This window comes from Aricia agestis, chromosome 6, assembly GCF_905147365.1.
Source record: "Aricia agestis chromosome 6, ilAriAges1.1, whole genome shotgun sequence".
NCBI classification, from domain to species: Eukaryota; Metazoa; Arthropoda; class Insecta; order Lepidoptera; family Lycaenidae; genus Aricia; species Aricia agestis.
The window spans coordinates 16,448,767-16,472,575 of NC_056411.1; the positions used below are offsets into that span (position 1 = coordinate 16,448,767).

Sequence of the window (23,809 nt, forward strand, 5' to 3'; positions counted from 1 at the left end):
TACTAACTATATAACTACTTCCTAACTACTACTACTAACTTTTAGACATGGGAGAGCCATGCTTTGGCACGAATGGGCCGGCTCGACCGGAGAAATACCACGTTCTCACAGAAAACCGGCGTGAAACAGCGCTTGCGCTGTGTTTTGCCGAGTGAGTGAGTTTACCGGAGGCCCAATCCCCCACCCTATTCCCTTCCCTATCTTCCCCTATTCCCTTCCCTTCCCATCCCTAACCTCCCCTATTACCCTATTCCCTCTTAAAATGCCGGCAACGCACCTACAGCTTCGTGACTTCTGCGAGTGTCCATGGGCGACGGAAGTTGTTTTCCATCAGGTGACCCGTTTGCTCGTTTGCCCCCTTATTTCATAAAAAAATGTAATTACTCTACTATAACACAGAGTTGGCCCATGACGGAGCAATGCAAATTATTAAGAACGTGTTGTGACGAATGTTCGTCTACGATTGCCCATAATCGAGTTGTGAGTGGCCCTCATAGTTATCCATGAAGAGGTCTCTAGATTGGCCTGTCAAATATTACAACTGCATTTTCGTCAATAAGCAATCGACAATTTCTCAGTCGAAGGTCAAGTGCGGCCTCGACCCACAAATTAAATCTATGATTCGATTATTTCGGAATATAAATCAAAACAACAGGTTTCTAGTTTATGATCACTGGAATATGATAACATAGTATTGTAAATAAAGGAATACTCGAAAGAGCATTGAAATAGTGCATATAATATTTTTCGAAGGAAATCAACTGAATATCTGTGACACCGCATACAATAATCAAGCGAAAAGAATCGTGTGACTGTAACTACGTAGTGCCTTATTACATTAGGGTAGATACTAGATAGTAATATACTTATTTTAACTAACCACTCTAAATTGTGTAGCTATTACTTGTTTGTAGTAAAGTACCGAAAACACTGAAATCAGAAATCAGTAGAGTCATAGTCGGCTGTGTTACTTCTTATAATTTTGCACATAATTGAATGAATTGAAATAATTGAATTTAGACATTCGGTTATTGCTCAAATAAATCACAATAAACTGGTCACGATATCCGAACAATTTTACAAAGCAATATAAATATGCGATCGTAAAAAACAACATTACAATATTAAGTACATTTAAACTTTTCATACATTTATACAAGTTCCTATTTATAATGTGTAGGATAATACAAATATATTTTTTATTTGTTCAATATTTCATGCTAGGAATATGTGAAATACCGTCGCTGACTGTTCGAAAAGGTAGGTCCAGCGTTATTAAGGAAAGGACATTAATCCTGTGGGAGGAGCGGCTTCAAGAGCCGCAGGTGAGCGTTGCCCTAATAACGGCCATACGCCCGCTCCTGAAAGAGTGGATCACCCGGACATACGGCGCACTCTCCTTCCGACTGACACAGGTGCTGACCGGGCACGGCTGTTTTGGTCGGTACCTGTGTGAGATAGTAAGGAGAGAGAATGACACTAGGTGTCATCATTGTGGCGACGAAAGGGACACGGCCGAACACACTGTGATGGTCTGTCCCTCATGGACAGGACAGCGTGCTGCCCTCGTGGCCGCAATTGGACAGGACCTCTCGCTACCAGCTATCATTCGAGCAATGCTGAGTAGCGAGACCGCGTGGACGGCAGTTGACACCTTCGCCCAGGAGGTTATAGCTGCCAAGGAGGAGGCCGAACGCAGCAGGGAAAGGGAGGCGATCGACCCCTCGAGACGGCTAAGGCGGAGACGTGCGCGACGCCAGCACAATGATCCACCCTAGCCGGGGCACTCGTGGTGGCGGCGTGGGGACGCCGTCATCAAATTCGAGTCCCAGAGTGGGTCACGATGCACAAAACGCTCCGTGCATCGTGACACCAGAGCCCAAGCAAGCCCCAAGTGGGGCCTCTGTCGGCCTGCGGGGCGAGAAGCGCCCCCAAATGAGTGTGGTCTGACAAAGGTCGGACGGCCACTGACGGAGTTGCGGTGGGTGTGTCGTGCCCGTGGCTTCGTCTTGGGTGGCGAGAGGAGCGTCGCAGAGTTTTAGTGGGTAGGGTCGCGGCACATACCATCTTCGCCGCGACGAGCCCCACATATCCGCAGCGGGATTCCCCATCCCCTGCGTCGAATGCGTTAATGCATTTCTTAGGTCCAGCGTTATTATTGTGGTAGAGTCGAATAGATATGGGCAATAAAAGACAGACAGACAGACGGACAGAAAACGAAGTCTTTTTTTTATGAAATAAGGGGGCAAACGAGCAAACGGGTCGCGGGCAGGGAATAGGGTAGGGCATGGAATAGGGTAGAGGATTGGGCCTCCGGTAAACTCACTCACTCCGCGAAACACAGCGCAAGCGCTGTTTCACGCCGGTTTTCTGTGAGAACGTCGTATTTCTCCGGTCGAGCCGGCCTATTCGTGCCGAAGCACTCCTAAAGGAGGGCATATATATATAATATCTAATGTAAATACTGAGCATGTGGCGATACCACAATTCATATTACCCAACAGCTTGACCCAAAGCAGTTTTAATTCAAACAAATTACAATACAACTGGTAAATCGACGTGTTGTAACTATTGCGTTTGTAATAGTTCATTCGCCTGGCAGGAGCTATAACCAAATATTAATTAGGCCTCGGCAAATGTAGTGCGACCATTGGTACCTACCTACTATATCTAGGCAGTAGCGGCTTTAGGGCATAAAAAGGGACGCCGAAAGCAACCAAAAAGGCGCAGGTGACCTTTTTAATTTGTGGTGAAATCTCGCCCAGGGCGCTGGTAGTGCTAAAGTCGGCACTGCATCTAGGTCTACCTAGAGCTACCATGACACTATGTGATATGACTGATATCTGGCTGACATGGTGCTGTCATTATTATAGAGTTAAAAATACTAAATCCTAAAGGGTTGCTTTAAAAATTGCAGTTACATTCTACGTTTGTAAATACATAAACAATATAACAGCTTAAACTAGAAAAAATACTTTGTTGTTGTTGATTTGTAACTTATCAGCATGATATAAGTACACCGTTGTAATGGGCTTGATCTCCTAGTAATTACAAAAAGGTCGGAAATATAGTTTATTATTAAGTGTTATAAAATTTATATTTCTTGCATTTTGCTTTTTAGTCGACAGTAAAACAATCGAAAGGAAACGCCAGGACACTTTAGAGATGTGTCGCATGTTTAACGAAGAAAACATCCTTCCACAAACCGCAGAAGACATACCATATGCATTAAATGAGCATAATAACAGAAGAGTTAAAAGACACGTCAGAGCAACTCCAACCAAACCTTTGTTGAGTAGAAAACATAACAAAGTTAAAGATGTCCTACACAATAATTTTCAGGACAAGAAAAAGGCCACAAATCGCCTAAGAAATGTTACAACCACAAAAGTAAGTAAGAGAGAATTTATACAGGACTAGCGATCCGCCCCGGCGTCGCACGGGTATAAAATATATATAGCCACTGATACACACATAATAAAATAGCCAAGTGAACTACACAAATTTACACAGATATAATAAGGTTAAAAAAGACATGTTGATATAATTACCTACATTACATTAAAAACCTACATTATAAAAAATAAAGGAACATTAAAATAATTGTACAAAAAACACCAAGAGTTTTACATGGACTGAGCCTGATCTAGGTAGTGTGCTTTCAAACGTTTCTTAAAGATGTTAATTGATTCCGATTTTTTTATAAAATCGGGCAAGGAATTCCAGAGACGAATAGCGGAGATGGTGAAAGAAGAATCGTAGAATGAAGTATTGTGAGAAGGAAACGCAAGAGTCAGTTTGTTTGCAGAGCGAAGTATAGGATTGTCATGACCGAGGAAATTGAATTTTACTTAGAGGTAGTTAGGAGTAGAAGGACTAAAAAGGATGTTATACGTAGTAAGTGAAGTATGTGAGAGTTTCGACGCAACTTGATCGGGAGCCATTCGAGCTGAGATCGATAATTAGAAACATGGTCAAACTTTCGAAGGCCAAAAATAAAACGAATACATAAGTTTTGAAGGCGTTGAAGGGAAGAAAGAAGATTTTCGTTTATGTCACAGTAGCAGACATCAGCGTAGTCGAGAATAGGGAAAAGTAAAGTAGTAGCAAGTTTTATTTTTGTTGCGATTGGCAAAAAGTTGCTCAGTCGTCTAAGGGAAGCTGTGGCAGCGTTCATCTTTTTGCGGAGTTGTTGGATCTGGATATTCCAAGAGAGAGTGCGGTCAAAATAGACTCCAAGAGTAATCTTGGAGTCTATTTTGACCGCACTGAGGAGCCGTAGGAAATGATAATCCCATCAAGGACAATATTTGGCAAGGTATTCCAGTCCACCTTCGCAATTAGCTGTCGGCTGCCAATGATTATACATTGTGTTTTGTTAGGATTTAGGACTAAGCCATAGGCATTACTCCACCTCAAAATTTCATTCAAATCAGCATTTGTTTGAGCAATACCGTTGGATAGTAAGGGAAGTAGGACATGGATATAGATCTGTAAGTCGTCAGCAAATAAATGATAGGAAGAGGAAATATGGCGAGAAATAGAATTAATGAAAATTGAAAACAAGAGAGGAGATAAGACACTGCCTTGAGGGACACCGGCGAAAATATCGCACCAAGTTGACGATGTGTTGTCAATTTTGATACGCTGCCGGCGTCCCTGAAGGAAACTACGGAACCAATTGAGCACGATAGGAGATAGGTTGAGTGAGCTGAGAAGAAGTAATAGTATATCGTGATCTACGGAGTTGAAGGCATTGCTAAAGTCTAAGAGCGTGAGTATAGTTAAATGATGACTATCCATCCCCAGACGAATGTCATCTGTGATTTTCACCAGGACTGTGGAGGTACTATGTCCGAAACGAAATCCAGATTGTAGCGGGTTTAATAAATTATGCAAGTTAAGGAAGGTCTGAAGTTGATGTTGTACAGAACGTTCTAAGATTTTAGAAAGGAAAGGTAGAATAGAGATCGGACGATAGTCAGAGAAACTTTTAGGACTCCGTTTTTTGGGGAGAGGAATTGGGGAGAGGAATATTAGCGTTTTTCTAGGAGGAGGGAAAGGAAACGGTAGAAAGTGAGTAATTGAGGATATGGACCAAGACCGGAGCTAAAATGTCTAACAAGGGAACAATCATGTTTCGACCTATGCAATCACTGCCCACAGCCCTGGATGTGATTGACATAACAGCTCTTTTAACTTCTGTAGTAGACAGCTCTCTGAAGGAGAAAGGAGCATTATCGGGAGAAGGTAGGGTGGTCAGAGATGTTGTTGAGATCTTCTTTTAATTTGGCTTTTGCTGAGGCGGGATCAGAGTCCGAAATCATAAGACAGGTGTCGTCTGCAAATTGGAAAGCTAGACAGTATTTTAGAACATTAAGCATGTCATTGACATAGGCAATAAAATGAAGTGGTCCCATAACTGAGCCTTGAGTAGTTCGCGAGAACAAAGGGACATGAGGGAAAAAAGCGACTTTGTTTTATAATAAGTATAGATAGATGTAACTGAGGATGTAACAAAACTAATTCATTGTACGTAACTTTCTTTTTTACTTTTGTATGGGAAAACTCATGACGCATGGGCGATTGCCCATATACCTAAATAATTAAAAAAATTTGCTCTTTCAGCGCTGCTACTTGCACAGTGAACTCTATACACGTGACACATACACATCCTAAAGTATTATCACTATGTTTTGTAACACCTTCTATAGGCATTATGTGCAAGCCCAACCACCTAAGTAACTGTACCTAGAGTTCTGCAGCATGTAATGAAGTACTAAGTAGAATATAATTAATCTATGTTTAAGCTAGAATTATTAGAAGAAATGAACTATGCTTGACCGTTTAGCTATTGACAAAGTATCAGCAAAATAAACCTACCGAAACTATAAATTTTTCAAAATAAACTTCGCTAATATCCTTTTTCTTCTACATCTGACTTTTCCGATTTCATCTAGGATGCAAAGAGCGCACAAACCTCTTTCGATGCATTTTAATTGCTCATAATTCTGCTTATTCCAAGTTTAATCTCAGCATGTTTTATACACGGTTTATATGTAACACAGTTTAATGTTTTGTAGGCAATACCTGACGGCAAGGTTAGACGATTTGACTTCGCGCCCGCAACGTTGCTACCTCCAGACGACATTATGTCAACGGTAGGCCATGCTCAGCACACTGATGATGCAGTGTCAGGCCATGATGATGACGCCACCGACGCCGGCAGCATACCCTGGATTAAGAAGTGGAAGCATGGCTTGATCCCTTACTTTATCAACCCGAAAAGTTATGGTAAGTTTTAGCTATATGGAAATCAGAGTGAGAGACGGACACCTTGTAATTCTCGCTAATGTATTTTTCATTTCCATAGAAAAACGGTCCCTCTGCACGTTAGACCATGATGGTTAACCATAATTGCCAAGAGTAATAATTGTCATACGCCTGCTGCCTATATAAAGTGCCCACAATTATTATAGACGTCAATAATGACTAAAGTCGAATATGCCCCTACAGCTCTGAAATTGTGTATCATGTTTGTCCATCTTGGGTTAAATTAAGAAGTCACATACCTAATTTCCAAAGTAAAGATTTTTATTTCAAGTAAGTATAGATACCATCTTTGTTCTTGACAATGCTTTTTCTTCCTAGACTCTTATCTAGCTGACACCATCATAAGCGCCTTCGACTACATAGAAAAGACGACGTGCATCCGAATGCAGCGGCTCCGAGAGAGACCTATCGACAAGAAATCCCTGAACGAGGCAGACTGGTTGTTCATCACCAACCCGGCTGGCATTCGACAGTGTGTACACAGTAATGAACGGAACCCCAATCTGGGAGTACAGGTAACTTTAAACCGTATGCTTTGGTAACAAACCTGGATCATGCGGTGGACAAAACTGAGGTTAGTGAAATTAACAAAAGCAGCAATATAAGAAGGCAAAGTCGTCGTATAAGTGGACAGTGTAATGTGTATGATTATCTAGAATCTACATATTTTGACGTGGGAGAGCCATGCTTCGGCACGAATGGGTCGGCTCGACCGGAGAAATACCACGGGCTCAGAGAAAACCGGCGTGAAACAGCGCTTGCGCTGTGTTTCGCCGAGTGAGTGAGTTTACCGGAGGCGCAATCCCCTACCCTTTTCCCTTCCCTACCCTCTCCTATTTCCTTCCCTACCCTCCCCTATTACCCTATTCCCTCTTAAAAGGCCCCCAACGCACCTGCAGCTCTTTTGATGCTGCGAGTGTCCATGGGAGCCGGAAGTTGCTTTCCATCAGGTGACCCGTTTGCTCGTTTGCCCCCTTATTTCATAAAAAAATAATATATTGTCGTATACTATGTACTTAGAAGTTACTGTTATATTGGAAACAATGCACTAGGGTTTCCTGTAGATAGCAAACAGGATATAGAAGACTACTTTTTGCAATCTCTGTGAACATTAGGAAACTGGTACTCGCTAGCTACATTAGTTTACCACGTTCGTTCTTCAAAGCATTGATATCGCTTACACTAAAAATCTACACACTACACACTGAAATTAAATGAATATCTGACTGATCTAGAATATTTTGATGTAGGTAGTTGAAAAATTAAACAGAAGAAAGCATAAGAAAAAATACTCGAGTACACACAGACGAATTTAAATCCTTCTTTTAGGTAGCCAAATGGCAAGAAACGGAACCCTTATGTCTGTAACAGCCGTACATAATTTGTGTGATTTGTGAACGCCAAAATAGAACAAAATACAAATTTTTAGGTGGTCGTCATCGGCTACAATTGCATGTCACTAGGGGAGATAGCACACGAAATTATGCACGTCTTGGGGTTCTCCCACGAGCACACGAGACCAGACCGCGACCGGTACATCACCGTCGACTGGAACAACATCAAACCAGGTATTGTATTATTAATGTATTTACCTACCTGAAATAATCAGAAAAAACGCGTTGAACTTCGGGCCTGCCAGCAGAAGTGTAAACGAAAAGAGTTGGCATACATTTTTGCTGTGGTAGGTAGATCCGATTCAAGAGAGATTAATATGTACTTATTCCAGTAGCGGCGTCAGAGGGGGCGACGCTGGGCGACCGCCCAGGGCGCCGAATAAAAAGGGGCGCTGAAGGCAAACAAAAGGGCGCCAATTTTAATTTTTTACAGCACTACCAGCACCCTGGGCGTCGAAAAAAATCGCCCAGGGCGCTGGTAGTGCTAAAACCGGCACTGACTTACTCTCCTACTCTCCCTCCATCTTACAAAATTTTGATGATGATGATGATGACTCTATTATTTTGTTTAAATTAGACTCTAACGACTAATCTATTAGACTAAATCATTGATACGTTTTATTAAGTCTAATATATCAAAACTATAAAATATTATTACCTTTCAGGTTACAGAAAGTATTTTGATTTACAATCGGAAAATCCTCTGACGTTTCTGCCGTACGACTATGCCAGCGTCTTACATTACCCTGCTAGAGCATTCTCTAAGAACGGTAAATTAACTATAGAGGTGCCGGTAAGTTTTCCTCGGATATGGTTCTACTATTATTAAGAAGTATACCATAGAAAAACCTATAACAAAGAATACAAAAACACCAAAATTAAGAGCATTAAAACGACAGCTTTTTTTCCACTGTTGACTGTAAAGGCAATTTTGCAAACTATATAATAAATGTTATAATAATATATGCCATACTGTATACCATAATATCTAATTTCCTTATTACATCTTTCAGGCGGGAATAACAATTGGAAAGCGAGAGAGTCTTAGCCAAATCGACATCGAAAAGGTATCGACTATTTACGGGTTGGAATGCGTGAAGCGAAACAAGGATTATCTCCTAAAAACGTGTCCAAGCGTAGTTACACAAAATCGACAAAAAGGCAAAGGAAATGTCAAAGCTTCTACTGAAGAAATCAGAAACTATTTCGAGGACAGACTTTGGACTTTTGGTGTAGTCAATTACAAATTTAAGGACAACGTAGAGTTCTGTAAGCATGTTAAATAATACACTTTATTTATTCAATTAATAACGTTTAAGAATATTTTATAGTCTATACCTATGCAGTAGCCAGTAGTCTACTGTAATATTATCATCTGCCAGTAGATGATAATATTCCCAAAAATATCTGCAATTAATTTCACCACACGAGAATACGAGAAGAAAGTGCAAACCTGCAGATATTTTTGGGAATATTATCATCTACTGACAGAAGATGATAATATTCCCAAAAATATCTGCAATTAATTTCACCACACGAGAATACGAGAAGAAAGTGCAAACCTTGAATAAGAAGTTCTGTTAGATTCATGTCCTAAAATAATTCATACTAAACATTATTTTTTCACATATTTTGTGCACGAAGGAAAAAAAATATAATAAACTTTCAGCGACCGAAGAAATAGAAAACATCAAAACAGTTTTCGATCATATACAAAAAGAAACTTGTATCGAATTCAGAGATGTAACAGATATCGAAGCGGACGAGTACATAGATGACCCAGCACCCTTGGTGATATACAACAACCCAGAATTCAACACCTCACTTGGCGACCAACCGAGTGATAAGCAACGTCTTGAATTAGACATAGACTTCGGTGAAGAAAAAAATGCAACAGATGCTAAATCAAAAGAACGGCATTTTCAAATGAGCGTTAATGCACAGGAAGAACCACTAAACATTGTAGAAAATATGATAGCTGATTATGAAGCCGGTGAACCCAAAAAAGTGAAAAGGAGGCATCTAGGTAAGCACGAACTATTTGTTTTAGGGCCTGTTTCAACACTTCCTGATAAGTACCGAATTCATTCGGCACTTATCAGGAAGTGGTGAAACCATAACTTGACAGATAAAGTATGGAGAATCTGTCAAAAAAGTTGTGAATAGCCTATTCGGCACTTTATTAGAAAGTGGTAAAACAGGTCCTTTGAATGGAATTAGAAAACGGAGCAAATACTTATTACTGAATTTAAATAGTTGTACCAATATTGTAGAATACAATTTGTTGTGCCAATAAATTAGACAAGGTCTAATAATATTACTGCGATCTATAGAATCTATCAAATTTAACATAATGATTCAAAACTTACTCAACTTTATAAGAAATAACCTTGCTAACTAATACCGTGTGTTTTTAACGAAGCTTCTGTAGTTAATAAAAGTTCTACGAAACATCGTGAACCAACTGAAAAACGTAGACATTCAGGCAGCATTTTGATACTAAGAAGATCTTCAGAGCACAGATGTCAATGTCCTACTCCCGGTAGACCGAATGGAAATAAGGTACAAATAATAATAATTATTTACTAGTGCTAATATTATAAATGCGAAAGGCGAACCGATTTTGATGTAGTATGGAGACACTAAGGTTGGGTTGCACCAACTGTTAAATCCTTGGTTAAAATCTTTGGTTAAAGTTAAAAATGGATGCCATCAAGACGCTATATTTAATCATAACCATAGAGCTCGACACGGTTTTAAATGCACGTGGCGAAAAAAGGAACTAACGCTGTCATCATACAAAAACGCCATTTTTGACAGTTCTCCTTTACCAGCAGCGTCTTCGCTCACGTTTATTTATAACCTTGTTGGACCAGCCGTCATCAGTCAATTTCTCCGATCAAAGTTAAGGTTAAAGTTAAAGATAAATTTAGCCTTAACTATAACCATAACTTTAACTTTAACCACGCCGCTGGTGCAACCCCACCTAAGAATGTGAAGAAGAAAGAAACCCCACCTATTATTATTATTATAATATGCTTTTGCCCTTTATTTTTAATATCTATAATTTTTGCAGCAATTAGAAATCGGTCAAGATTGTTTTACGTCTGTGAACGATCTCCTTCACTTCTACGTCCACGTGCTTGGTCTGGACCATCAGCACAACACGCACGATCGCGACTCCTTCATACATATTGTTTGGGATCAATTGACACCAGGTATTAATAATAATATATTAGGTCCTTACAAATTGGCGTTTTGTATGAGAGGAATATAAAGTAGATTTTTTTTTTGTTTAATTTTTTTGCCATCTTTAAGGTAGTTACTTGATCCCTTTACTAAAAAAACGGAGGGACGAAAGTCAATAAATTCTTTGAATGCGGTTTGGACTGCCACATCAGTGTTGAATTTTTCCTTGTAGGAAGTTATCCAAATTTCGAAAAAAATGGTAATCTGTTGGAGCAATGTCCGGGGTGTACGGTGGATGTCGCAGACATTCCAATTGCAGCTCCTCCAGTTTTGCAGCCGTCTGTTGTGCAGTGTGTGGTCTAGCGTTGTCCTGGAGCAGCAGTGGCCAAGAGCGATTGACCAGCCTTAGTTGTTTAGCAGCTAGTTCTTCCATCATGGTTTGCAGTTGCTGACAATAGACATCTGCCGTAACCGTTTGGCGAGATTTTAGAAAACTGTAGTGAACAACACCGGCACTTGTCCGCCAAACACTCACAAGCAACTTTTTCTGAGAAAATTTTCGCTTAGGGCAGGATTTGGCTGATTCTCCAGGATCGTAAAGGATCCATTTTTCATCACAAGTAATGATCCGATTTAAAATCTCTTAATTATTGTGTTGGTTGAGCAATGTAACGCAGCAGTCGACACGTGCTTTCTGGTTTGCTTCACTCAATTTATGAGGTACACACCTTTCAAGTATTTATCTTCCCAATTTGCTTCAAGTGGATTATAGCAGTTTTATCACTTACACCGATGCCTGCTACTAACTCTGTAGTAGTTTGCGATGGATCCGCTTCCACAATAGCCTTTAATTCCTCATTATTCGTTTTGGTCTCGGGTCGTCCACGGGGCATGCCCCTTATATTCTGAAGGTCGAAATTTCCAGAACGAAAACGTACGTTGGAAACTTGGAACCAAAACCGTACCGTGTTTTCTATTACGACACCAGTGCGATACACATTGTTAATTCTTCGAGCTGTTTCTGCAGCACTCGTGCCACGGTAGAACTCATATTCGTAAATAAAGCGATATTTCAATTTTTCCATTGTGCGATATGATTATGAACCACTCCAAAGAAAAAATATACAAGAAAAAAACAAATGAATGACTGTTTTGGAAACTCAAATGTACCAAATAAATGAATATAATATTATAAATTTGAATTTAGAATTCTTAACGAAAGAGGAGATATTTGAGATCAAAATAGCCTGTACCTACAACAAAACGCCAATTTCATATGTAAGGACCTATTAAAAACTGTGTTAGTTTTGACTGATGCATACTTACCAAAGGTCCGATCCGACCATCCCCAACATCTCAAGGAAGTCTTATTCCGAACACGTAATTCGTAAACATAATAAATACGAAAACTTGTCATCAATTCATCATTCTAACTGCCTCAATTCAAAATTTTGACATAAGCCCCATTTATTATCAGTCAAATTCTTCATTAAATTTAAAAGGTTAATCATAATTAGTGTATTTGAGTACGGTGGTAAGTATTGTGTACATAAGTATGTATCTCACATCTATCATTAGCCGGAAAGTCTCCCAAACTTTCATTTATAACTTTTGTTTAAGATCTAAAAGCCGAAATGGAGAAAAAGTATCCCCCTGCAGCATCCGCCGGATTCGCTTACGACTACCAAAGTGTTATGCACTTCCCCTGGCTACAAATTAAAGACGGCGTTACCAGTCTTATGTATCCAATTTGGGTAAGATTATTTTGCTTTGAATAGGGATACTTAACAGAGTTACTGCAGTCAGCAGAGCTTCGCTTTGGGAACAATAAAGATTTTTATGGTAGAGTTAAAAAACTATTTAATTTTTTTTAACCGACTTCAAAAAAAGGAGGTTATCAATTCGACGCGTATGTATGTAATATTTCCAGAACTGTCCAGTTTTTGTATATTGTTAATCTATAGCAGCTTCTGAACAAATGTGCCAAATTTCAAGAGTATGTAATGTATGTATGTTTTTATATTTGTGTACGCATATCTCCGGAACTGCAAGTCCGATTTAAGTGATTCTTTTTTTTGTTGTACTAGGTATTATTCAACTTAGGGATACTGCAAATTTCATCAAAATCGGTTCAGTACTTTTTGAGATTTTAATTCTTAATTAAGTACATACAATTTGAAGTCGGTTTTATCTTTTTAAAAGACTAATAGTATTTTTTATAGTTCAGCCGTTGGTGTCCTACTGCTGAGCGAAGGCCTCCTCTTTTCTTTCATATAGGTATACCTATTATCTTATGCTGTATTTGGCCATTCTGTATCTACAGCGTCTAGTAACTAGTTCGTCGCGCCACATTTTCTTGGGTCTGCCCCTGGTTGGTATCTTGGGAAAATATATGATTGAATTGTTTTTCAGAACGACGGTTGGGCAATGGGTCACTGGCAAGGACTTAGTGCGACTGATGTGAAGAAAATAAACAAAATATACGAACGAGAGTGTTTAGAAAGAAGTCAACAAGACAAGTTCACTATAATAAATGCAGATAAGATTGATCAATAGGATTATTCGTCGTTACTATATTTGCTGATGTAAACACAATAACAGTTTTAATAAAATAGTAACAAATGACAATTAATATAATATTAGGTGCTGAATATATTTTTATTTTATTACTTACCACATTTGCATTAAGTACTTATTAAAATTTAAAAGGCAATTAAAAGTATCTAAGGGTGGGTTGCATCAACTTACTTTAACTGTAACTTTAACTATAACAAAATGTCAAATGAATTATCAAATCCCTAGTAAAAGTCCATAATGGACGCCATATTTGACAATAACCTTAACCTTAACTATAACTACGCCTCTGGTGCAAGTTGCAACCCACCCTTAAAGTTATCTAACTAGTATTGTTCTGCAATTCTTAGAGCTCTTACCTAAGTACTTGGCTATTTCTTCTGGTCGCATTGTCTAAGTATAAAGAATTGACCAACCTAATATTAATAATGTAGGTAATAAAACGTACGTAAAAAGTTTCAACTTTATTACATCTAGATAGAGTACCTACTTGCGATAAGAAAATGTTACGATGTTATAAATATTTCAAAATTTTCCATTTAAAATCTGAATAAAAAACAAATAAACTAAGCATTTGAAAATATTTACTGAAATAAGATTATTGTTGTAGTACGTTACCAATAAAAATCTGTAACTCGGAAAAATGGATGGATGATGGTAGGTAAATATTATTGTGCATGATATTATTGTCTCAAAGAACGGTGTAAAAACTAAAAAGTGGATCCATAAATTTGAAAGTGGGTATGTCTGTATGCCTGTTCCGTCTTCACACCCAAACCACTGAACCGATTTTGCAGAAAGGTATGGAGATACTTTGAGTTCCGGGAAAGGACATAGGATACTTTTAGTCCCGGAAAAAGGTACGGTTTCCGCACGATAAACCTATGACACGGCCATTAATTAGCCGAAACTTTTTCGTTTTCGCTTCGTTATCTAATGCGGGCGCCAGACATGTGATCAAATACGCAAATTCGCCAAGTGTGGCACTGACATTTGACTATTTGTGCAAAGTTATTGTTGGCATTTTCCTATTTGTGCAAAGTTTGCTCAAACTTTGAAGCCCATGTCTGGCGCCGGCTTAAGAATCGCCGATCAAAATGCATGGAATTGACATAAGACGAGTCGAACGTCAACGTCATATTAACGAACGCTTATGTCAAACAATTCCATACATTTTCATCGGTGATTCTTTAAAACGAAGCGAAAACGAAAAGATTTTGACTCAACCCCAGTTGCCCGAACTCACGGGCGTATACAGGGTGCAACAAAACTAAGTGATAATACTATAGAGTGTGTGCGTGTTCCTTGTAAAGAGTTCACTGTGAAAGTAGCAGCGCTGAAAGATTTTTTTTCACTTTTGTATGGGGAAACTCGTGACGCTCGGGCCCTTAATTGCCCAATGCCCATACAAAAGCGAAAAAAAAAATTAGGTATTTCAGCGCTGCTACTTTAACAGTGAACTCTCTACAAGGAACACGTACACACGCTAAAGTATTATCACTGAGTTTTGTTACACACTGTTTCTAGACCACAGTATAGCAATATTAGTTAGAGATATGTCATATTCCTATACTGTGATCTATACTTAATCTATACTTAATATTATAAAGCGGAAGAGTTTGTTAGTTTGTTTGTTTGAACGCGCTAATCTCAGAAACTACTGGTCCGATTTGATTGAAAATCTTTCTATGTTAGATAGCCCATTTATCGAGAAAGGCTATAGGCTAGATTTTATCACGCTAATACCAATAGGAGCGAAGGAATAGAGGAAAGTGTGGAAAAAACGGGGGGAAATTATTTGAAAAGGCTTATTAGAACGTGCTTATCTCAGAAACAGCCGCGAGCTCGAGTCAGTGCCGTAAATAGGGCGGTGCCACCGGTGCCCAGGCACAGGGCGTAGACTCTGGGGGGGCGCAAGAATGGCCAGACCAGGCAGACTCTTATTCTTTCGAATTGCTCCCGATGAGTATTTCCCGCTGCACCCCAGAGATGTTTTCCCATGCAGTAAAAAAATCTACAGCCGAACATAAAACAAGGGTGCAGTTATTAGCTCGCACAGGGCGCAAAAAAGGCTATTTACGGCACTGGCTCAGTTTATACTCTCGGCTCGTGGCGCGTCTCGCGGCTCGGCTCGTGCTCGTGAGTCGTGAGTCGCGCGCGAGTGTAGATGTCTCTACTTATTTATATACCGTACTGTCGGTGTAGATCATGTATAAAATGGCCCATTTACGGCAGGCCGACTTGCCGTCCGCCGGATTATGTAGGATAGTGAATGGGCCACTTAAGGGCTCCGTCGCTGAAAGTATAGACTATAGACTTACGTCACTTGAGACTGACGAGTGACGGGTCACCGCTCACCGGCCGAAGTCGAACGCCGGCTGCCAACTTGTCAAATGTCAAATCACGAATGCGAAATGTCAACAAACTTTTAAAGCCAAAATCGCAATTTAGTATTTTCACACAAAAACCACTTTAATCATCTGGCCTGAGAATTAAAGTATTAATATTTTTAGATAACAACCTGCACATGAAAATGCAAACAATAATACTTGTGAATTTAATTACTTTTACTACTTTGGCACACAAAGTGTACGCTGCGGGCGGTTCAGTGGAATTGTATGAGTATTCTTTTGATAAAGTTATCGGTAAATTTGAAGCCTCGTTGGTAAAATTCGATGTGGCGTTTCCGTACGGAGACAAGCACGATGCTTTCGTGGCACTCGCAAAGGAATCCAGAGATGTGGGAGATTTGTTATTCGCCGAAGTAGGCGTTAAAGACTACGGCGAAAAAGATAATGAAGCCCTGGCTAAAAAATACGGAGCTACTAAGGATAATTTTCCGGTAGTAAAATTGTTTTTAAAGGACCAAACTAAACCCATTGCATTTGATGAAACCAAAGGCTTTACCAGTGATGAACTGCGAAGATTCGTACGCGAAAAGAGCGGTATATTTTTAAGCCTCCCCGGATGTGTGAAGGAGTTGGATTTGCAGGCAATCAAGTTTATAAAATCGAATTCAGAAGATAGAAAACTAGTGTTGAAAGAGACCGAAGATATTGTCAAGAAGCTAAATAATAAAGTAAGTATTTTTGCATTTTGTATTATTACTATAGTAATTTTATCTTTATAAACTTATTAAAGTAATAATTTGTTTTTAATTATTTTCAGGAAGCCACATCGGGTAAAATCTACAAAATGATAATGGAAAAAATTATAGAAAAAGGAAATGACTTTATAAAGACTGAAAATGAAAGGGTGCAAAAGTTACTTAATACCAAAATTTCTGACGCCAAGAAGAAGGAATTAGAAAACAGAATAAACATCTTACAGTCATTCCAATTTAGTGATAAAAGGAAAGGAAAAGAAGAGCTTTGAACTGAGCTAGGCTTAATATTTTTTTAGCTTTTGTTGTTTGTCACTGCACTGATTTGTTGAAGCACCAAAACAATAAGATTGTTCATTATAATATTACTTCCATACTTATAATATTTCTGTGGTTCTCAAACCAAGATTTTGTTTTTAGAATTATAAAAATATTATCAATGTGTTGATCTTTTATAAGCAATCCAGACAAATAATTCATAAGTCACTGTGTCTGCATTTTTACAATATCTACATAAGTAAGAATGTGTTCAACACTATATTTAATGATTTTAAAACTATACAGTAAAAACTGAGAAGGTAAAATTATGGTATCTTTAAAACATTCCTCTTATCAAGTTATGACATAAGTTTGCTACACTAGTTTTAAGAACCTTAAATAAGTGCACAAATAAGCAATAAAGTGTGTTTAAGTAAATGACTGCATATTTATTTTATATTTTGTCCAAACTTACTATGTAATTTTCTTATCACTCCAAAATGTTTATTTAATTTTCTAATCTGCTGAATAATTTAAATTTTTGTAGTGACAAATTAATTCCACTACACAAAACCGTTGTGTTAAAATGAAACAAAACTTTTATCAAATGATATGTCATTTATTAAAATCTTAAGCTTCTAAGTTTTCAAAGTTCATAACCAACTTTGTAAAGATCAAAGAACAATAAAATAATATATTTAAATGGCATTTATAGAAAATAGTGCCTTCACAAACTATTCCGACTTGTCATTGTCTACTTTAAGCTCTTTCAGTTTTATGACGACACCTTCAGAGTCTTTGTCGATATTGAGTTCTTTTTTTGTACTGTCATCTTTATCAACTGACTTGGGTTCAGGGGTGTCAGTGTCCTCGCTTCTTGTGATACTGCTCTCGTCTTCGTCGGATGACGGATCTTGTGTGTAAAGACTGCACTTGGTTCTGACAATTTCTTGAGCTTCTGCAAACTTTGTCTTCCACAGCTGAGCATCTGTAAATAGATAAAGTAAAGATTTCTTTTGTAATATTTTAGAAATAAAGTTACATTTTATCACTTATTTTAATAAAAATACTAATCTTATTAGTGGTCATTTAATAAGGTGTTATTCAGTTAAAAATATATATTGAATAATTATTTATTAGTAAAGTATTAAAAATTTTAACTTACTTTGTGGATTGCCAAATTTAATAGCAAGTAATTCCTGTTTGCACTGCTCATCAGCAAAGTCAGCAAAAACTGACCAATTGAATGCCTTGTCTGATCCACAGTGTACATTCATACGTATATCAGGGGTGATGAAGTGATTGGCGCACACTTTCAGAGTTTTGTCACGTCTCATCACCACCCTGACTGAGTTGTTTATCTTGTGGCGCAGTAGTTTTATGTCTCCAGTACCACGCTCCTGTAATAACAATGTCCACAATTGCATCACATTGATTTAACATACAAAGAGTATATTTAGACAAAGAACTCTTTCTGTTTATTAAGTCCATTTTCATAGATATAAATGTAGAACGTAATGTTTATTTCAAGTGCGAATCTAATAAACAAAATTAAATATTAATATAAAGCTCCCACTCTAAGTTTATAATTAATACTTTTAATTGAGCTGCATATTTACTGTATTATACCTTCCACTCATGATCGCTTGTGTCGTATCTGTAGAGTCTTGCTCTGATCTTTACCAATTCCTCTTCTTCCTCTTCATTAGTGGGGACCTCCACTAACGGCAACGAGACAATAGGGTCGTAGTGAGGATCGTGATCTGGAGTCCCCGCATCACCACTCTCGCTCTCACTATTACGTCTTACGCTCTCCTCGGTCTACACAATACACATACACAAAGGTAAATAACACAAAAATCACATGGGCAAAAAAAACACAATAGAAACTTACCGGTGAAGACATTTTTTCATAAACACGCAAACACCAAAGAGGTTTCTAATGTGAAAAATTTGAAAGTCTTACTAAAGTTTTTGGAATGTTGGAAGTAATTTTTAATAAGTATCGATTTATTTCACAGTGTTGTACGGATTTTCAAAAGAAATAAACGAAACACAGCGCATACCGTTTGACTTTCGATAATTAGTTTTGACATATTTTTTTTTCTCAAATCCCGATCGTAATGGCCACAGATTAAGGTATATAGGTAGCGAGTAGCGGGCTGCGGGCCTGCGGGACGATGAATCGTCTAGATTTTAGACTTCTTAGATATAAACTGAGGCAAATTTGTCCCTCACGGACGGTATACGGCGTCCGTCAGAGACGCGGTCCACGGGCCGGGTTCGCGCAATCTCAAATCTGGAGAAGCCATAAAGTAATCCGACAAGGCTTTATTTAAAATAATTTAAATATGAACGTGGGCAGAAGCGCTACTGCCTGCTGGTAAAGGAGAACTGTCAAAAATGACGTTTTCGTATGATGGCAGCGTTAGTTCCTTTTTTCGCTACGTTCATTTAAAGCCTTGTCGAGCAGCTGGAGCTGTAGTGATTATATTCTCTTTGATTATATTATCATATAATATCCGATCCGATAATTATATGATAATATAAGCCGACTGCCGAACATATAACCTCCTCCTATTTGAAAGTCGGTAAAAATGCCATACTGCATTTGTCTATGGTTAAGGCAACGCTCCCTTTGCCTGTCCCGACCGGGACGAATAAAAAAAAATGTCTATGGTTAACCGTCAATGTCATTATCAGTTGTCATTTGTCAGCAAGTTGTCACTTGTCAGAGCAAAGTCCTTTAAGCCACTCTGACATTGGCAACTCACCGAGGCGGCCATTTTTAAAAGAAGAAGATTCACGCAAATCGATGCAAAATGCAAATCTAAATATTTTTGAACATAAAAACAATTCGTAAAACTAAACATAATAAAAGCAACTAAAATAAGTTGCGAGCTTATTCTTCCGCCTTCGTCTAACCTCCGGTATGTATGTTTTTATACTAAGTGTAATGTAAACTTTTTGCCTTCTACTGCTTCCATCGGAAACTGTATTCACCGACCTATTTTTTAGAAAGTTTATTTTAGGATTCCTATAATTTGGTTTTTGGGTCAAATTCGATACGGTACTTCTTCCTTCATTCTAAAACATTTTCCTCATTCTATTTCAGTGTGTTCAGCAAATATTATAACACTAATCGTAAATTTCTGTTTATCACCCAGCTTCCTGTATGCAAAACATAGAGAAAATGATCACAGAACAACTGAGGAATCCAAACGAACTAGATATAAATTTAAGAATGGAATTTGGTCCATTTGAAACGATACACAAATGGAAAAGGATGTCTGAATGTTACGAGTTTGTGGGGGCAAAGTAAGTGCAAAATACACTTGATGTATATGCATCCTTTGTTATATTAAAAAATTTAATTACTTTTCTCTTTCTGCCCACTTGGTTGTCTATGTAATTTGGAAATGTTCGTCAGATAAGAGTCTCAAAATAGGCCTTATACTATGAATAATAAAAACTAAGGAAGAGTAACTGTGTCAAAAAATTTGTTCCGATTCTACAAAATATTACCCAAATACATGCATACTTTATGCAAAAAGAGACGCAAGAATTTTGTGTAATTAAAGAACTGACAGTTAAATTGTCAATGGCTTTATTTTGTCAATTTGAATGTAGTGTTTCGTAGCTATTGCCATATTATTTTAGTGTGCGTAGAGAGCCTTGAGAACCAAATTGAAAACAATTAAAGTATGGGAGTTACGCTTTCTTAGTTTTTATTATTCATAGGACTTATTATGATAATAATTTTTATAGTATAATAAAAAAGTCAAGCCCCAAGTGGTCAAATCTGACTGCGATAACAATAGATTTCCAAGAATCCACAATCAAGGGATTAATTATAATATTATTAATTAAAACATTATTATTTCCAGGAGGAGTAAACACACAGCTGTGGCATACAAAGATGCTATTTACGTGTTTGGTGGGGACAATGGCAAGTCTATGCTGAATGATCTCATCAGGTTTGACATTAAGGAGAAGTCGTGGACAAAAGTGGGAGGCATGGGGGCCCCGCCAGCGCCGAGATATCACCACTCTGCTGTGGTAAGCTATTTTTTTTTTCCAGTTTTAAATGTGTTCCAAAAAGGATATGTTGATGTATTTACATCAAGTTATGTTGTACCTTGTAATTAAGTTTGTATTTAAATAATAATAGTTTGTGGTTTACTACAAATACCAGAGTTGACTTTTACCTACTGTTGCTCAAGCTAAAGTTTTTACTATTTGTTCCTGTAAACTCATACTCAAAGTGAGGGTGTAAAAAAAATTTCCTCTGGTTCATAGTCATTTTTACATGATTCATATTATTATGTTTTGTATCATTTCCTTTTTATGTATTTACTGTGACAATAAACTATTATTATTAATTATTATTATCAATAGACTAGCAGACAGCACAGCTACTCAAGTATTTATACAGGGTGTAACAAAAATATGTGATAATACTTTAACGCGTTCCTTGTAGAGAGTTCACTGTGAAAGTAGCAGCTCTGAAAGACGATTTTTTTTTCACTTTTGTATGGGCAAAGGCCCGAGCATCACGGGTTTCCCCATACAAAAATGAAAAAAAAATTTGGTCTTTCAGCGCTGCTACTTTCACACCAGTGAACTCTCTACATGGAACACGTACACACCCTAAAGTATTATCACTTGTTTTTGTTACACCCTGTATATTTTAAGAGAGATTGCATAACAGACAAGTCCTATAAAATTGTTTGCAGATCCATCGCTCTTCCATGTTTGTGTTTGGTGGATACACCGGAGACATTCTGGCCAACTCCAACTTGACCAACAAGAATGATTTGTTCGAGTACAAGTTTCAAAGTGCACAGTGGGTGCAGTGGAAGTTTACTGGAAAGTAAGTGTACATGATAAATATCAAAAGTTTCCATTTTTATATTGCAAAACCTACAAAACATTTAGAGCAGTGGTCCCCAACCTTTTTTTAATACGGGCTACAAACATATGGGCTACAAACATGATTGGGTATGAGTGTGCAGCCCACCGCAACTTCCAACACAATCCAATCAATTATGACTTTTTTTTTACTACCTGTAACCAATGCTGCCCTACCTCAAATCTGACTCTAGCTACAGCCCTGATATAGCTTATACATCACAATAACACATAGGCTACAATTTTAACCGACTTTCAAAATGGGGGAGGTGTTATGTTCGTTTTCTTATGTTCAACGATTACTCCGCCGTTTGTTAACCGATTTTCAAAAATTTTCTATTGGTATATAGGGTATCATCCCAATTTGGTATTATATTCACAAAAGTGGTGATCTGATGATGAAGGATGCATAAGTAATCGAGGGAACTCCTCAAATTTTATATGGAAACATGTGGTGACTTCGGTTTCTTTTTTTTTTTTTTTTTATTGATTTTTTTATTGATTTTTGGAAAACTTACAGCTAACATACACATAGAATCTAAATATACAATACAAGAAGGCCAATTAAAAGTTTCCACAGATAGAAAAATGCTAATAAAAACAAAGCAGCGATAGACAATGGTCACGATTATTTAGAATTTTTATTTTTATTTAGAATTTTTTTTTTCGTGAGAAGTATTCTAAACATATTATGCTACCAACAAGTAAGATTTTGCACCGAGGTACACCTGGTATACCGTGGTTCGGAAGGTGCTGAGAGAACTCCTGATTCTTTATAGATACAAGTTTGGGAGTTTCGGCGTTGTTTTAAGAACGGAAAGCATATGCTACTATGGTAATTACATTCATCATCATCATCACTACCAATTTATACCATACATCGTCCCATGGTTATGACTTATGAGCCTATAATGACCCTGTTATTAGTACTTTTCATAGTCTTTTAGATCGAGACTCGAGTTTGTCAAGAGATAATTGAAAAAAATCTATACTTAATATTGCTTGAGAGTATGTTTGCTTGAACGCGCTAATCTCAGGTCTACTACTGCTCGATTAAAAACTTATTTCAGTGTTAGATAGCTTATTTATCGAGTAAGACTATAGTCTATATATTATCACGCTAAGACTAATACGACCGAAGAAACTCAGGAAAATGTGTAAACCAAGTGAAGGGAGTAGGGACATATGAGCTATTTTTTATGGGAAAATGTACGGTTTCCGTAGAATTCCTAATTTACGCGGACGAAGCCGCGCGGGACATCTAGTAATATTAATATTAGCCTTAATTATGTTGTACTGCATCATACTTTGAATTATGTCTATTGGGTAAAGAGTCAATCATGCTAAAATATCCTCGTAATTTCTAGACTGCCAGTAGCAAGATCTGCCCATGGTGCTGCAGTGTATGATGACAAGTTGTGGATCTTTGCCGGGTATGATGGAAATGCGCGATTGAATGATATGTGGACTACAAGCTTGGTGGTAAGTTGATTTTTTTCAAAAGTAGAATAAACCTATTCTATGACGAGGATATCTCCTACTCCTCCTACCTTCTTCTGATTAATTTCGTTGCTGGTCCCAAGACAGATTAGCTTGTCCCTCGGGCATCCCTGAGATCATATCAAAGGGTTTTCGTGGTTTGGTTACCACTGTTGATCCTTTTTTTTATCGTTGGAGGAATGCATTTACGCATCCCCGGGGCTTGGAAAGGGTGACCACCGAGGTATGTGGGACTCCCCGGGGCGGTCTTAATATCCGCATCCAGGACTACCCACTAAAACCCCAACGGTGTTCCTGCTCCTGAAGGTGGGACTATGGGAAACGCGTAATACACAACAACAACAACATGGTGGTGCTGCGGTTGTGTATTACGCGTTACACCACTGTTGATCCTGACGACACAGGAGTTGCAGTGGTGGGCCTTTTTGCCCGTTTAAAAAATATGTAGGACGAGTGGACCTGAGAATATAGTGCAGTGAATTTTTAGTGCATAAATTATTACTCAGTAAAAGAAACAGATACCAAAAATATTGTATACCTAGGCAAT

The 23,809-nt window shown here is 38.1% G+C and overlaps 4 protein-coding genes across 5 annotated transcripts in view; 3 read left to right on the forward strand and 1 right to left on the reverse strand.

The window, feature by feature from the left end:
• Positions 1-1,091: 1,091 nt before the first annotated feature.
• Positions 1,092-13,547, forward strand: LOC121728463. The gene is made up of 12 exons (XM_042116655.1): positions 1,092-1,260; positions 3,122-3,390; positions 6,084-6,294; positions 6,652-6,848; positions 7,763-7,901; positions 8,393-8,520; positions 8,741-8,996; positions 9,397-9,753; positions 10,150-10,289; positions 10,804-10,945; positions 12,537-12,670; positions 13,329-13,547. Exons 1-12 carry the CDS (start codon positions 1,173-1,175, stop codon positions 13,470-13,472), a joined length of 2,205 nt encoding a protein of 734 aa, XP_041972589.1. The 5' UTR covers positions 1,092-1,172; the 3' UTR covers positions 13,473-13,547.
• Positions 13,548-14,094: 547 nt separating this feature from the next.
• LOC121728464 (endoplasmic reticulum resident protein 29) lies at positions 14,095-17,289 on the forward strand. Its single transcript, XM_042116656.1, has 3 exons — positions 14,095-14,140; positions 16,004-16,569; positions 16,659-17,289. The coding sequence occupies exons 1-3, from the start codon at positions 14,134-14,136 to the stop codon at positions 16,863-16,865; spliced, it is 780 nt and encodes a 259-aa protein (XP_041972590.1). The 5' UTR covers positions 14,095-14,133; the 3' UTR covers positions 16,866-17,289.
• A 160-nt stretch (positions 17,290-17,449) lies between these two features.
• On the reverse strand, positions 17,450-18,931 carry LOC121728465 (ran-specific GTPase-activating protein-like). The gene is made up of 4 exons (XM_042116657.1): positions 18,746-18,931; positions 18,481-18,672; positions 18,017-18,251; positions 17,450-17,839 (listed from the first exon to the last, which is right to left on the reverse strand). The coding sequence occupies exons 1-4, from the start codon at positions 18,755-18,757 to the stop codon at positions 17,586-17,588; spliced, it is 693 nt and encodes a 230-aa protein (XP_041972591.1). The 5' UTR covers positions 18,758-18,931; the 3' UTR covers positions 17,450-17,585.
• Positions 18,932-19,663: 732 nt separating this feature from the next.
• The window catches only part of LOC121728462 (leucine-zipper-like transcriptional regulator 1), a 38,042-nt gene continuing 33,896 nt past the window's right edge, over positions 19,664-23,809 (forward strand). For both annotated transcript variants that reach the window (XM_042116653.1, XM_042116652.1), the window contains exons 1-5: positions 19,664-19,781; positions 20,019-20,169; positions 20,739-20,910; positions 21,588-21,724; positions 23,130-23,244. In XM_042116653.1, the coding sequence (XP_041972587.1) occupies positions 20,027-20,169; positions 20,739-20,910; positions 21,588-21,724; positions 23,130-23,244 (567 nt within the window). In that variant the 5' untranslated portion in view covers positions 19,664-19,781; positions 20,019-20,026. The remainder of the gene's footprint in view (positions 19,782-20,018; positions 20,170-20,738; positions 20,911-21,587; positions 21,725-23,129; positions 23,245-23,809) is intronic.